This window comes from Rhyacophila brunnea, unplaced genomic scaffold, assembly GCF_057557595.1.
Source record: "Rhyacophila brunnea isolate RB1 unplaced genomic scaffold, BYU_Rbru_1.0 scaffold_4, whole genome shotgun sequence".
Classification (NCBI taxonomy): domain Eukaryota; kingdom Metazoa; phylum Arthropoda; class Insecta; order Trichoptera; family Rhyacophilidae; genus Rhyacophila; species Rhyacophila brunnea.
This window is the reverse complement of record NW_028233068.1, coordinates 45,339,406-45,356,330: the sequence shown is the minus strand read 5'-3', so window position 1 is coordinate 45,356,330 and position 16,925 is coordinate 45,339,406. Positions and strand designations below refer to the sequence as shown.

The 16,925-nt window shown below is 34.7% G+C and overlaps 1 protein-coding gene across 2 annotated transcripts in view; it reads right to left on the bottom strand.

The window, feature by feature from the left end:
- Positions 1–275: 275 nt before the first annotated feature.
- Positions 276–16,925, bottom strand: part of p120ctn (adherens junction protein p120) — a 29,360-nt gene continuing 12,710 nt past the window's right edge. The window contains exons 4-19 of one of the 2 annotated variants that reach the window (XM_085953962.1): positions 16,560–16,682; positions 15,517–15,642; positions 15,204–15,355; positions 14,335–14,551; positions 13,537–13,633; positions 13,218–13,409; positions 8,212–8,393; positions 7,868–8,027; positions 7,375–7,564; positions 7,149–7,249; positions 6,484–6,683; positions 5,947–6,088; positions 4,932–5,104; positions 4,045–4,210; positions 3,338–3,588; positions 276–1,697 (exon numbers count right to left, since the gene is read on the bottom strand). In XM_085953962.1, the coding sequence (XP_085810088.1) occupies positions 1,584–1,697; positions 3,338–3,588; positions 4,045–4,210; positions 4,932–5,104; positions 5,947–6,088; positions 6,484–6,683; positions 7,149–7,249; positions 7,375–7,564; positions 7,868–8,027; positions 8,212–8,393; positions 13,218–13,409; positions 13,537–13,633; positions 14,335–14,551; positions 15,204–15,355; positions 15,517–15,642; positions 16,560–16,682 (2,586 nt within the window). In that variant the 3' untranslated portion in view covers positions 276–1,583. The remainder of the gene's footprint in view (positions 1,698–3,337; positions 3,589–4,044; positions 4,211–4,931; positions 5,105–5,946; positions 6,089–6,483; positions 6,684–7,148; positions 7,250–7,374; positions 7,565–7,867; positions 8,028–8,211; positions 8,394–13,217; positions 13,410–13,536; positions 13,634–14,334; positions 14,552–15,203; positions 15,356–15,516; positions 15,643–16,559; positions 16,683–16,925) is intronic. The other variant, XM_085953963.1, reaches the window with a different exon arrangement.

The following is a 16,925-nucleotide window of genomic DNA, read 5'->3' as shown; positions in this document are numbered from 1 at the left end:
CCATAGTTTAAAGTTTGACACTAACCAATTTCAGCTTTCTCAATCACAATTGAAAATTTGACAAAAAAGACGACCACTAGATATTAGATCTCCAACATGTTGCATGCAATTCAAAAAACTTAATGCAAGATGTTATACTAACCTCAAAAGCATTTTTCTATACAAGCAATTTGCCTATCGTTAAATTTTATTTTCATTCAAAACATTTGCAAGAGTTCACAATATCATCCCCATCCCAAAAAACCAGAATTAGCTGTCATTTTTATGTTTTTTTTCAATTGAATTAATAAGTACTAATGTTGGATGACTGAAATGTCTAGCCTAGCATTCATTATCCAAAAACACTCAATTTAAATTACTTTTTCAACTTGTCAAAGAGCAGTCCTTTTTTCCGAGTAATCGTTTATCAAAATAATAATGGCCTTATCTATTGACTAGTTGGGACCACAATAGAAAATTCATTGACTTTTTTTAAGTAACCTTTTCAGTCTAAAGGAATAGGGATGCTATTTGAAACACAAAGACTTAACGCATGTGAACATCTCAAATCGTAAGCTTTCAACAATCACCATTTTAAAAATCTAGTTTAAACTCGTTTTAATCGATTCAGCTACAGTGTGCCCACACAATAATAGTACATTTTCATATAATATAGTTATTTATATATGTATAATTTTTTTTACAGTAAATGCCAATGCATTTAAATAATTTACCATCCAAAACTCTAAAGGAGCACAATAATACAATAAATATGATAATAATCCAAATGCTGCCATATCAATACATATCAATAAACCTACTTTCGATAGGTAAGTTTAAAAATCATGACCATAATGCAATCACATTTTAAGGAATACAAATAAATTAATTTCAAATAATTGTCAACTGGTTTCACTCGCTCGACGTAATTGAATGCTTTGAAGCGAGACACTTCAAAAACTATTGTGCTGAATTCTTCCCCGTTTGAATTACGTTTATACATTAATCACCCGCCGATTGGAGTTTTCATTTATTGATAATTTAGTAAATCTCTTCATAATACTCATTTATCACGATTGAACAGGCCCAATGCCCAATGTGCATTCAAATTGATATTGTCCAAAATTTGCGACAAAATTAGTTTTAAAGGCTATCAAACACTGTCTTATTATTAGGTATATCCGAGAAGCCGGGATCCGTCCATCGCGGGCATTCGAAAAAATGATAATTTAATAACTGCGTCAGTCTCTGTCTTGTCATTTTTTCAAAATAGAAACAAAAGCATAGTTTAAATTCATTAAGCGGCGATCTTATCCTTATAATATATTACAACACGTTGATATAATTTTGATCGTCATACGGCTGCCGGAAAATTAACAGTAGGTACTCAATATTTTAAAATAAATAAATACTTCTCTCATTTCAAAAAATGCACACTTCAAAAGCATGTAATTTCAAAAAATGCACTTATATGATAGTAGTCCTATGGAAACTTCCACTGTATATAATAATGTTGGAAATTAACACGTCACACATTTTTCTGCGTTCTTTCCTAAGGGGCGACACATTTTTTCTTATCACGGGGACGCGATGCACGGAGTGAGTTAACGTCCGGGCTGCGTCTGCTGAGAGGAGGGCATACCGGGCTGCATGGCTCTGCCGTTGGGGTTGCCAGCGCTTTCAACATAGTTCATATCTGACATCGGTATTTCATCGCCCTGCCATTTAAAAATCACGAATTATTTTTTGAATAACCCATTAATACAAGCACAGATAATTCGAAATTTGCCGTAAATTCATAAATCTATCCATTAGAACAGTGGTGGCTAAGCCGTGGCGCATTGCATCTTTGCGCCTGCCTACTTATTCTTTTGAAGTAGGCGCCATAACTGAATCCATCTTCATATTTTCAACACCTCTGCTCCCAGTTTAAGTCATACAGCCTTCTTACCTTTCTAGCCTTTTTGACAGTTTACAATTATCGGATGTGAAAAGTGTGTGTGTGTATGAGAAAGAGAGAGAGAGAGAGAACATGAGTGAGACGCGGTATGACTGTCAGTTCAGATGGTCAGTTCTGAGTGAGCCGTAGTGGCGTTTCAAATTTTTTAGAACAGGAAAATGAACTATTATTTGACAATAACTGGCTGTTTGATTTGACATTTTTAGTTGACATTATTAGCCATCTCAATGAACTAAATTTAAAACTACAAGGCAAGAATGGATTATTTCCTAGATTAGTAAATAGCATCAGTTCATTTAAAATGAAATTAAAACTGTTCATCTCTCAGTTAGAAAATGAGGATTTGAGTCAATTTCCACACTTGAAAGAGCAGAATGAAAAATCAAGATATTGCAAGGGTCATTTGAAAGTCGTTTTCATGATTTTGCTAAAGAAGAAAACTGCATGCTCGCATTTATAAGCCCATTTTCACTTAGTGAACAAAATGTAATGCAGATGTCTAGTAACATACAAATGGACCTGATTGATTTAAAAACAAATTCATTATTGAAAATGAAATTTGATGAGCTTTTTCCAGATCAAAATGCTTCTGACATAATTAATTTCTGGCGTTCATTACCCTGTGAACATTTCCCAGAACTAAGAAAAGTTATATATGTCGCTTTGGATCGACATATAGATGTGAATAAGCATTTTCATCCATGAAATTGATTAAAAGCAAAATAAGGTCGCGGATAACTGATTCAAATTTGAAGAATTCTCTGCTACTTTCAGTAACAAATTTAACACCACACATTGAAAGACTAGCGAAATCCAAATGCTCAAAAACTCTCAGTGCTCCATCCCGCTTAGAGCTCTCTCTCTCTCTTTCTCTCATCACATCCAACAACTATGGTCCAGAGTTATCTTCACCAAACGAGACTCTTCGGCAGCTGTAGCACCATCAGTGGGATTCACGACAGCGATAACCCTCTCGTCCAAGAGATCATTTCTGACTATTGTAGATTGGTGCTCCAATAAACGTGTTTTTTGAACTGGCATAAATTAATTAATTTAATTGCGTGATTGAGTTAAGTATTCCTTTTCCTCCCCTAATCGAAGCAGATCCTACCCCTATCCCTATTTCAAGCAAAAACTAATTAGCAACTGTTACATACAATAAATCTTTTATTTTGTTAACTGTCAATTCATGGTGGAACTGCATTGGATTGTTGTTTTTATTTAATAAAACGCAATTTTTTTATAGTACTTATTCCACTTTTAATTAATATATTAGGACCGGTTTCGTCCGCCTCAGTGGGACATTTTCAACTGGAATAAGTACTATAAAAAAAATTTCGTTTTATTAAATAAAAACAACAAGAAATAAATCAATTAAAGAAAACAGCTATCAAGTACCTGATGCCTGTGCTGGTTTCCGGTCCTCTTGATAGTCCTGTCTTCGTAGCGAGTGCCGCCCTGCGAGGCCATGGGGCGGCTGAGGGTGCTGTTGGCTCCCGGAGCGCCCCCTCCAGGGGATCCAGGCGCTCGCCCTCCTCCGCTGGCAGAGCCTGTCGATCCACGACTCACAAAGTCCGCCTCCTTCCAACCGTGCTTGCGGTACACGTCGCGCAGTTCTTGGTGTTGCCACATTGTAAACAACACTTGACCTATGATAATCAATACCAATTAATATTTTTCCGTGTAAGTAAAGTTTATATGAAAAATTCATGTATATAAAATCAAAATGTATTCGAAGTTTATTTAAAACTGTTCACCAAAACACGCTGCTTGTATATCTGATTTATTGATATGGCAGCACTTTGGTCAATAACACAGGAGGCAGAAACACTGGTGAAAACACCCAACATATAGTAGACTTAATAATATCACACCTGTGTTGTGAGAGTATCTCTTGAAGACCTATTTGGTACCTGCTATCAAATTTGTAAATACGCACGCCACCATGTTTGGTATTAACCATTACGATGCATGATGTGACACCTGCGTCCTGCATGATGTTCGTCAGCTTCAATTGTTGTGAACTATCTGATATGTAATGCTATTAAATTAAATTGAAATACTAGAGTATTTAGTGCTAAATTCATGGCGTATTTTCTGTTTACCTGCAAATTTGAGTACACGCGGTGTGTATTTAGTACGGTTGTGTGTGATGGCGACAAGTCTGTCTACTCCTCCGGCTTCTAGCAGCGCTCGGGAGAATTCCGCATTGCGCTTAATTACCTCGTTCAACGTTGCCAGGACTGCTGCTATCGTATCGTCTGATGTGCCCTGTCAAACAAATAATCAAATATGAGTCATTTCAATCATGGCAGATCTTTATTCAAGCAAATCATCAAAAGCTTGTTTGAATCGTCTCCAGTTATCGTAAATGTATGTGGTGTTAGATTGACTTCAATGGGTATTGTCATATTTTATCAATTGGTGTAGGTGTTCGCTACCCAGAATTTGAATCAGCAGTATATACATTTGGTATGTACTAATAATTGATTCAACCTAAATATATTATGTGTAGGTGTGTATCACATAATATATTTAGATTCTATCTCCAAACTAACTTTAAACTAATAAAAAAAAATTACAAGTTAGGCAGTGAAAAGAAAAAGCATTAAAAGAAAATGATAATGTCTCATATTCAAATACCTAAATGCAGGAATTTTAAAAATTCATGCCCGAATGATAATACTTATATGATTAACCTGATCTGTGCCGGGAGGTTTTGTATGGCGGTAGGTGAGAGGCCGTGAATTTTTTAGCAAAAATAAAAGTTTATCTTTATACACTTACCAATCATATGCAAAATGTCCCATTTGGACCAGTATTCTTCCGAAAAAACACAAGTTTAATTAACGCCTCAGACTGGCATTCTGTCTTCAAAGACAGGCGAATAAGTTCGCGTTTTTTGTATGGCCGGCCCTGTACACCCGGCCATATTCGCTTTGGCACAGAATACAGAATTGTTATATAATATACAAGTAGAGTATAAAGTTACCTGATCGTGTTGAGGAATGCCACTGGGTAGTTTCTGGACGAGATCTCGCATGGCATACTTCCCGATGAGCTCCTTGTTGCGCTGGTCAATTGCCAAATTGCGGAGGGCAGTGGCTATCGCGCACACCACGCGGTCCACTTCCATGCGCAATAATTCCACCAGGATCGGCAAACCTGTGACAACACACATGAAAATTAAAAACACGTTTTAAGTTATTGGGTAAATTTTATAAATAATCATATAGTTTGGACAATAGTAAAGTGGACTGCCTTATGAATTGTTGAGTTGGCGCATATAAAACATGGCAGCATAGTCAACAGTCGCCATCTTTATCTTTGGCAGATGTATCGGCGATATATGAAAAATGTGATTTTTGTTTTTGTAGTTATTTATAGAAATATTTTAAAGTAGGTGGAAAGCTCATCCAAGGATATGTTGGGCACATTTTATAATTTAGGAACGGCCCCTCATGTAAATTATCAGAAAAAGAATGTCAAAAATCGCCCTGTAAAGTTTGTACTTAATCCCATTACCATTTTTTTTACAACTATCAAGGAAAATTTCTTGCATGTTATATAAAAGTATTATATCCATAATTAATGAAGTCATTTCAATGGCAAGGATGTCTTCTAAAACCAACCAATAAATCATTTTCGTACTCTGCAAAATGTTTCCCATGATTTTAAAGAACCACGTATAATTCGATTAATAATTATTTTTTCAGTGTGTAATGCGAATGACAGCAATTTTATTTTCATTTGCAGTGTTCATATATCGTCAACTTCAAACAAATGTTTTTATAATCAGAATTGCGTAAAAGACCGGTACACATTTCAGCTTTAATTTTTTGGAAAATGTAAATCATAAATAAAATAATTATAGTTTGGTGTATTTGGCAGCCTTACAATACAATATTTGAATTACAGTAAATAGCTATTATATTAAAATGGTGAAAAGTGGCTGATTTAACACAGTCTTCTGAAACACTTACATAACGATATTTATAAAAGCTTACCCTTTTCTTTCCTGACTGCTGCCCTAATCTCGATACTGGGTTGCCAATAGCAGGCGGCCAGATTTTGCAGAGCGCCCGCAGCTGCTTCTAGCGTCTCAGGGTTTGAGCAATGCTGCAGCAGAGCCAGGTACAATGGAACAACCTGCACACCAACATACATCATCACTCACTTGCTTTGGTCATATTTAACATTAGTATTAAATCGACAAGATTAGTCTTGTTCAGCGATTGGTAAATTGCGAATTGCGAACCCCATGTGGTTCTTCGGTGCACAGGCATTGCTCTTCAGAAATATTGAATGTGAAAATAAAACTACCGTATTTCCGATATTTGAGTCAAAATACTTCTCCATTAATATTTAATATTTCAGGACAGCTTTTTTGAGCCATGAGAGAATCTTGTCTGAAGATTTTTAGAATAATTCATGAATAGTAAAGTGACGAATTCCAATGTCAATCAATAAATGTTATCTATATTAATTGATGGTACTCCATAACACTTCAATTATTACAGGAGGAGAAAAGGGTGTGATCTAACCTCGGGACTCCAAAGTGTCTCGGTGCCCTTGGGAACTTGTTGCGCCATCTGCTGTGGACCATCATCTCGTCCGTTGTTGTGCGGACCATTGTCTGAGACGTCTCCGGGACCTCGGCCGTGTGGACTCGTGGACGCAGACGACGCCCCCGACTGACCTTCTTTCTTTTTCTTGCTGCCGCCGAAGCAGCCTAAGCTGTCACCTGACAAGCAAAAAGATAACTTCTTACCAACTCTCTTAATTGAAAAAACTTAATTAACGTATACGTATATCATTTGTCAAACACAATATCATCATATCAAAAATAATAAATTTTCAGTGTAATACTAAAACTTCCTTATATACTTTAACTCCTATACCCCGTTTCCTTTCTGGGTTTCCGTTCCGTTTCCTTTCACTTTGCTGGGATTTGATTATTCATGTATGTCATGTGCGTGGTCCATTGCAGGCATTGCAATTCCAGATGTAATGTAGTGATATGATAAATTAGTTAAGACATTTTAACATAATCACTACATCATGTTCGACAAACAGAACAATATATGCGAATTCTACACAATGCCACGACTTTAAAAGCAATTTCCTAATTTTCAATATATTCACGCCGTGCATAAATATAAAAATCTATTTATTTGACACTATAATATTATCAAAACAACTAATGTACCTTTTGTGGGTGGCGCCGTAGACCTTGTGGCGACGGCTTGCGTTTGTGGTGTTGTTTCAAGTTGCCGCCTGTCATAAGCCGGGTCCTCTACTTCTTGACATCTATTGTAAACAAAAATTAGTTTGCATGTTAGATTAATAAAAAACATTCTAAGAATACACTATCATGTTAAGAAGTGGAAATCGATATAATTGTTGCATCATGGCGAATAATGGTGGTATGGTACCTATAGGAGAGGTTCCTGAGAGTGCAGACGCAGTTCTCAACGATTTTGCTGCTCATACTGTCCTGCGCCAGAGCCGTCTTCACAACGTGGAGGAGGGCCTCGGCCAGCCCCGGGAGAGCTCTCAGTCGCCGCCTGGCCCCCGCCCCAGCTGAACTTACGTTCCGCAGAACTCCCGAAGCATTTCGGAACACTGCAAAGTAACACGCATATATCAATTGTTGCAATTCATCAATATGGGAAAGATATTACTATTAAACCTTTCAACTAATCTTATTTTGCGTTTACGACAATTCATGATACTTTTTTAAAGTTTATGTGTCAGACTGAAAACGAATAATCCATACATTCTGTAGGATAGTTAATTGTGTCATTATAATGCCCTATCTTCCCTCATCATATGAATAAACATTTAATGATCACAATATAATGTATAAACTCTCTTTTTCATTCACTACATATTATATAGATTGATATATTTGAGTGTATAATATACCTGTGGACCAATATGTGTCTCCAGGATTGACAGCATGCCACCCGGAGTGTGGAATGATGACCTGAGATACGATTACTTGAGCGCCCTCTTCTATGATGCACTGCTTCAAATCTTCGCACGAAGACATGTTCCATATTACGCCTGTTACCAATTCTTTTACCTGGAATAAATAAAATATTTTTCAACTTTGGCATAAGACAAGTGTCTACAGTAATTTGGTGGGAAATGAATTTAAGCTATTTTTATGAACAAAAATATAGAACGATATTTTGGTGTCGGAATGCAATAGTTTATCAAACAATGAGATAAGAAAAGGAGATGATACTAAGGAATGTAACTCATACCTCTATATCGTGAGTCCTGCTCAGTAAGGTGGTGAGCGCAGATATTCCGCCGGCCTGTTTGATTGCCCTTTTATTTTCATCGTTTTGTCGGCCATATGACAAATTACGCAGAGCTCCACACGCATTGCGACACACTTCTCCACTCTCGTGGGACAGCAACCGAACCAACGGTGGAATTCCGCCTGACAAATAAACAAGGAGTTATTAGTACACTGTCAAAACTGCATTGTTTCAAATATGGATCGAGTTTCTAAACATATATATCGGCATATACATTATCTTTATTATTTATTCTTTTTAACACTACAACATGCCATGAGGCCCAATGACAGTAGTGTAGTTAGTAATAGAAGTGAAATTATCATAAACACCCAGAGTTTAACAAAATTACATAAATATATTGTGACATCACCAGGATTGAACCCAGAGTCCTCGAACAAAAGGCCAGCACCTTACACACTCGACTACGAAAGCTAACTTGGAACTGTACTTGTTAGAAAATGAATGGCATTAAATTAGGAAGATCTTTCCAAATGTTTCGTGATTACAGATGATTTGTATAAATATTTACTCCAGATAACTAACTATATCACTAATACATCCACATAATTCGAACTCATGACCAGTGGCAGCCGGTAATTTTTTGGATTGTAATTTTTGAGGGTGCGCTGGAAACTTCCCTTATTGAAAAATGAAATCAATTCGGCGTTATTTTTGATTTGACAAAACGTTATTGACATTTGGGAAATTACCTGTATATTTTATATTTTTAATAAAACATGTTGTGAGTTACATAAATCTTTATTAGATTAGTTTTAAGAAACGATTGCATCTCTTATAGTAGATAAATACCTCTTACTTTTAACTTAAGCCATCTTATTCTATATACCTAAGTACATTATCTTTAGCAATTTGTACACTGTCATTATCATGAAACTGCACTATGTGAAATAGTGTGAAGATTTATTAGCTTATCACTAGAATTCATGAATTAATAATTTTCTATACCTATAAATAACCGAGATCATTTCGCGTTTAGTTAACACACAGGATAATGAAATATTAATTTTCCAGAAATGCGGTAGGTACCAAAATTATTTTTATCTTCACTGATTTAATTTGCAGTACACATAAATCAAAATATCTTACCGATATTGTATTATATTTCTTACCCATTTGAAATTTCGAAAATAATGAATTCTATTGTTTTTAGTTTAACAGGCATTTTACATACGAGATTGCTAAATATGATACTAAACATAATTTGAGCGTGAACAGTAAAGTCGCAGTGTCTATAATAACAAACCATAATTCAAATCTGTAATTGCTCTCTACTCAGAACAATATGATGTCATTTTACCCGGTCGGCGCACGGTATTCTGGAACTTACGTATGGCGTAAACGATTAGCAGGGTTTAAGTTTATAGTATAAGTTTTATAATGGCTTTAGTTAATACTAAGCTTTGGGTTCATTTTAAGTAAACAAAATATATTGCCGGGGCGCAAACGATTTCAGTGAAGATGACGTATACGGTGCATAGTGCTTGTATTATCGCCGATTGGCAATATGGGCACATCGGTTTATGGTTTGCATTAAAATAAATGAGCGATAATATTAAAAACCTATGAAGAAAAAACATGATTTACGATGTTTCATAGCAATGCAAGCAGTGCAGTGTACTTGCATGATGTTAGACCAGACGCCGCTGCTCATGACCATATGCATACATAGATATCATCGTTACTTTAACCTACTGACAGTTACGTTCAGTTTACGACAGTTCCCATTTTCAGTAATTTCATTAAATATTTTTAAATTTGACAGAAAATGGCAAAATTTATCAAAACTGTAGATACAACATTACACACACAGCAGATATAGTGATCCTTGCAGTTGAGTATAATACTTTCAATGACAAATACTTTCACACTGTCATTTAATACATTTACAAACATTATCTGTCGACAATCTACGTTCAGAAATAGATAGAATGCGTTAACGTTGATAGTTAGTTATCAATACAATTTTGCTTTGTCGCAAATGAATAACTCTTTTTCTGTATATGATATCGTGGGTATTCTGCGAAAAAGCACCTAGTCAAAATTTTGCTGTTTTGACTTAATGATGAGGTAATCTTATTAAGAGTACGCTCTATAGTCTACAAAAATACACACAGTCATATCTATAAAACTGGCGAAGATAATTTATGTTATAAGTCAAAAAGACATACATCTATTCAGAGAAAAAGCACTAAATGGACTTAGTGCATTTGCTACTCTCTTCTCAGGCTATATTCACAAAATTCTGCGTGCGAAACTGCACTAAGGTAAATGTACCAATTATCGGCACCAGAAGGAAAATGTGGTCATGAGATCAAAATAATAGGCTCAGCTTAAATATATTTGTATATTTCTTTTTTTGTATTTATATTTACAAATATTGTTAACAATAAAAAAGTTTAATATCAACAATATTTTAAGTTAATTATTATTTTTTTTATGTTTTAACAACATAAGGCCAATTGGTCCTATTATCGGCACCTGAATTAAATTTAGGTACTAATTTCCGGCACCTTATGTTCGTATTATCGGCACAACTAAACTTATACAGGACATTTCTATAAAGTTAAAAAAACTTAACTGAAAACATAAGTTTAAAAAATGTAGGAACAACAATTACTTTGTAAGTAACATTTGTATTTTTCTTCATTCATATTTTGCTACAATATAATATATACAGTAGAACCTCGATAATTCAAAAATCGATAAATCAATTCAATTTTAACCCCCAAGAATCATTTTTCATACAAAAAGTTCGTTATAAATCGAAATATTCATTATTTCGTAATTCGAAATGGAATTTGGTCCCAAAGGCCATTTTTATCCATATAAATAGAAATAAATAATAGCAAAATACTTACTTATTTTCTTGGAAAGTAATAAATTTAATGACTGCAATTAAGTAGGCAAAAACCTGCAAATTTACTGATGGAGGCAAAACCCAAAGTTTAAGTTGTGGAAATACCCAAAAACTCCAAATGTACTATGACACAAATTGCAGTGGATGTCAATCAAGGGTTCATTTACTTGTCATTCGTGTAAATTCAGAATCCATTATTTTATTAATGTGAAAAACATGTTGTTTTACAAGGTAATCTTAGCACATAGCCATTAAATGGTTTTCAGTGAAAAAAAATATTTATTCACGAAATTTCGTAATTAGTAAGTACTTAACTAACTTGTGACATTTTTTTATCACTGACAGAATTACGTTATTAATATTATGTATTTTAATAAACAATGAGTTTCTTTTCTTTTCAAATTTAAGTTGATAACAACTGAATGTTTAGATTAAGCTGACAATAATGAATACAGTGACCATTTGTTTGACAGGACTAGTTCACTAATTGACTTAACGAGTTCACTTGACATTTTTATTATTGTTTATAGAATATTAAAGAATTTTATTTTAAAGCGGGTGCCGGCTGTATAATTTTCGCACCTTCTTCATCATTAAAATAAAAATGTTCCAATTATCGGCACCATTCATGCTTATTATCGGCATACATTGTAATCGTATTTTATAAAGTAAACTATAATTTAGATTTTATTTTAAAAAGTTTTAAATTAAGAAGGAACAGTATTTCTTCCTAAAATCTCTGCTACTTGTGTAATCAAAAATAATTTAATAACAGTATTTAATATTTTTGCATAATGATCGATATCTCTTATTACCGGCACACTATGTGCTAATTAACGGCACACCAAATTTTTAAAGTTATTATTCAATTTTAAAAGATTATTTCTGATTCTCCTGATATAAATTTGGTGTGCCGAAAATTAGCCAGGCGATTAATTAATATTTAAATAATTTTAAAAGATTTTAAAATATTAAATTATTTAATTTCTATCCAACAATAATGTGCTTTTAAAAGTTTGTTTGCATGTCCCTATTATCGGCTTTTTGCCGATAATAAGAACAAATGCAAATCGTATCGGTGCCAATTACCGGCAGCAAAATTTACTTGATTTTTAGATAAACTAACCGCTAAACACACAAAATATTTTACAATTTCGGCAAAAAAACAATTTAAATATCAAAAATAACCATACATCTTATACTTCAGTTTAAAAAACGTTTTAAAATGCTTAACACTAAATATTCGAAATGTTTACTTACTTGTCAAGCTTTTGTCTCAAATATCACAGTAGGTCTAAATCACTCGACATGTGGCAGAAAACTATCAAATTTCACGAAGTACTTACAAGCATTTAACGAAAACTTTGTATCTTTCTATCGCATACGAAATGTGGATTTCGGATAACACATTTTTACAACCATAGAAGTCTTGCCATTCTTATTTTTTTGAATTCCTTCTAAAATTGCCGATAATTGGAGCAGTGACGGAAATTGGTACATTTACCTTAAGTCATACTCAAAGCAATATCGCAGAAAGGAATTTGCCTTTTATATATATAAAAAAAGTTAAGATAAAAACTTTCAAACTCGATTATCTCAAAACTAGTATTTTTCAGAATACCCACAATATAGTCCATTATTTTACTAACAATCATTTGAGATCCTCTTTCTGTTATTAACCCTTTCGCTGCGAGCCATTTTCGCGGGAATTTATTTTCAGTCAACTGATCTGTTAAAACGGTCACTACAGCTAAAACAGATCGATTCCAAAATTAAAAAATAGATTACTAGATCAACTATATATCAGTTATTCCAAATGCACCAAGAAATAAACTATATTCGTTACATTCTCACTAAAATAAATCGAAGAAAGTGAAGACGCTAAAAATTATCCAAGCTTTGACCGCGCGTTCAAAATGGCGGCCGCAGTCTAAGGGTTAAGTGTTGCGGTGCTGTCACAAGTAGCAGATTTTGGTTGCATGCAAGATGCAAGTATGACTTTGCATCTGGCGACAATTTGTTTTCCAGAGAATAAGTTGAAGTGAGAACAAGGAAATCATGAAAAGAATTAAAAAGTGAGAATTACCCAAGTTCCTGGTTTTCTGCTTATTAGGGTCATCCATGTAGCATAGGTGCTGCAAGTAGGCGGCTGCGTTCGCCTTCACCACAGCGCTGGGACTCTCGAGGAAGCCAATCACCTCCGGAAGGTTAGGGTCGCGCCACTGCAGTCGAGGGGCATCCACGCCTACGCCCCCACCACCCTGTACTCCTAGCATTTCTGGAAAACAGGCACATCAACCAAATCAGTATTACAATTTACAAAAACAAAATAAGATAAGTCATTGCCTGCTTTTGACTTCATACTTAAAAATTTATAAAAAATGTCGATGAAGAGGCACACTCACCCATAGTCATACCGGCCATTTGTTTTTGTAGTTCTTCTTCATCTCCATACATGGATTGGCCGCCCGCACTGCCTAGGCTCAAGCCGTTCTGTGAATCCTGTAAATAAAATAAATTGTAATTTTTTTACACTTCCATAATTTGATAATAAAAATAAAGGAAGTCCAGTCATTTTATAATAAGAGGCGCCTACTAGTACAGGGGTGGCGATCCTTTTCATGTTTAGGTACTAAAACACTACAAAAGTATTTGTATGGTGGTGTTGGTTAGGATGAAACTGGTCTTGATTTAAAATTATAAATTAATTGTGGAAAAAGAACAAAAAAAAATTATAAGCTACAACAAAATTTCACGTTGTGGTCTATAGTACGACAACATCTTTTTGGCTACGTGTTAAAACTGTGAACTAACATGCTCCGACCATTTTTACCCGCAATACCATTATAGACTAACAAGCTCCTCCCATTTAGTAGACAACAGCGCCTAGAAGCGTAGCCAAGAAGATGTTGTCGTACAATAATACCGTAATTCTAGAAATGATGATATAGTCCAGGGAGAATACCTAGTACATATCCGAAATTATGGTAATTAACTGTCCATGTATTACACGAATACATAAAGGGGGAAAAATATTAAAAACTGATATAAGATTATAAGATATGTATTTAGACTTCTTGGAAGATTATTTCTTATATATTTTTTTTTATTTGATAGCAGAAATTTTTATGGCTAAAGAAAAGAAATCTTAAAGATGGTACAACTGATGGTGATTGCATTAATTAAAATAAATTTGTATTTACCTTAAAAGACATTGGCATAGGCATGGGGTAACTCTGCTGAGGGGCGACATATCCGTAGACATGCATCTGATGAGGAGGTACGCCGCCATCGGTGGGCGGCGGAACTCCCACAGCGCCTCCTCCCGAATATTGATCAGCTAAGGAAGGTCGGGGTGAGGGCGCCACGCAGTAGTGTTCTGATCCCACGAGCCTGCTTAGTTGGTCTACATCTTCATATCTATAAAGAGTCAAAATTCTTTTAAATATCTATTATATATCGAACATGTGATTTATTTGTTTATTTCTTCCGTAAAATATTTATTGTTCAAAGGTAAAGCTTAAATATTAGAACCTTTTCAGGTTACCATGTGGTTTGCAAAGTCAGTTATCTCCATAAACTATTAATTTAAAAATATAAAAACACATGCCATGCAAATAGAATGACCTAAAATACATTGAAAATAATATGTACTAGAAAACCATAGTTTGCTTCATATTAAAGGCTGCATTTGATTGTTAATGTATTAAAATATTATGATAGAAAAGGTCTTCAAAAACGTTCTACTAACTTCTAGGATGATATTCTTAACTTTTTCACTATCAGGCAAATTTTACTAGGTAGAATTACCCTTTTTTGGAATAAAATAAATCACTAAAAACATGAAATATGCTTAAAAATGGTGAAAATTTGTGAAAACTTAAATGAAATCAAGATGTCTCTCAAGTTTTTCTCGAACATTTCCACACTAAAATGAAAATATACATAAATAGTCAGAAAACAATATACAAGATGTGAGTTAATTCACTCATGTCACTCTCCGGGTTATCAAACATAAAAAATAATGGAAAGTAGCTAACTTCATTTGAAATCGACAATCTGTATAATTTACCTGGTCTGAGGCATGGCATGTAGCTGGTGGTGAGGGGCTCCTGAGGGATTAGGGGAAGGCGGAAGTACACGAACTCCACCCATCATTCCGGGAGATGGAGATGCACTTCGTGAACTGGGAGAAGGCGGCGATCTCGCTCTCTCCACGTATTCCTGGAAACCAAATAAATTTAATGATATACAAAATACACCTTTACAATAGAATGAAATTTTAATGACAAAAACATTTAGTCACATAGCTATTTATTGGGTTAAAAAAAACCAATACTGTGCTTATATAATATCAAATATTAACTAATACGCATTATTAATACCTGTCCCATATATTGTGCCATTTGCGGTGAAGCCTCTGATAAATATTGAGGCGCCGCGCCGTAAGGATTGCCTCCATAGTGTGAATAAGTCTGGTAGTGAGGATAACCCCCAGCATCTCCCATCATCTGTTAAAATAATGTAAGGGAAGAGAGCATTAGAGTTTGAAATTTAACAAAAGACGTAGCGGAATGATGAAGAAATCTAGGTATGTATTTCAAAAAAATCTACATATTTTGTAAAAACGAAAGAAAGAATCCTTATCAACGGAAGATGACAAATTTACTTTATTTTTATATTTGATAAATTTTTTTTAGTTCATCGATCATAATTTCATGGGAAAAAGTTTCCTGCAGGTTTATTCTAACATATCACTTAACATCGAAAAAGAGCTAATTGCGATAAATACATCACATTAATTATCACATTATGTATGCCAGCGGTTAATAATGTAAAAAAGTTAACCGCCTGAACTGTCAAAAGGTGATATATATTAAGTGCGCCTCTGTCGGGCATGTAACGTGAGAACGAGACAGAGTATGTCAATTTTACATATTGAGAATTGAGATGCAAGATGTTTCGAAAAATAATTACGCCAACATTCCAGCTGATATGACTGGCAAAATTGTAGGTTTAGTTGATTGTTTGAGGTTTAATGATTATTGAAAAAACTTTGCACATTTCAACGTTCGGGAACCAAAACCATATGACTAATAAAATTGTAGGTTATGTTGACATGTCAATACAAAATTCTTGTGTTCGGCCAGCGTTTAGTTTAGTAATAGAGTCGGCTGTGGTTTGGAGCTAGTTCAGCTCGTGTTCAGTCTTATCCACTTGGGTTCAGCCGTACGAACATATCCGTTTGACCGACAAGTCTACCAAGAATTAAAATAACCGTCAGTAACAGTTTTATCACGTTTAGTATAAAGAATTCCTAACGTGCAAATTTTGACCAATGATAATAACGGAAACGTGCTAAAGTGATAACTGTTAAGAATAGACCTGCTGATAAAGAAAAAAAAACGTTATCTTATGGCATGCATACATGTGGATATTTTTGTGATGGTGCTACCGCTATGTGTCCCATGTGGTTGTATTGAGCACCGGGAGGCAGATATAGTCCGCCATATTCCGCTTCAGGAATCCCGGACACCTGGTAATCCCCACCCTAAAACAATATAACATAAAACAAGGTGATTAATATATTCTATCCATCCTGTTTTTCTTTTTAAATTCTATTAGCAGCGATTCTCAATTTTTCCATACATTTATAGGGGAGGGGAGGTAGCTTTCAATAGAAGGTAGGGGAAGATGTAATCATTGCGTACCAGGGGTAAATCCAAATGTTTCGAGAGTCTTCTGTCAGTACCTATGTGAAAAGTGGCCTCACAAAAGTTGTACGAACCGAGAA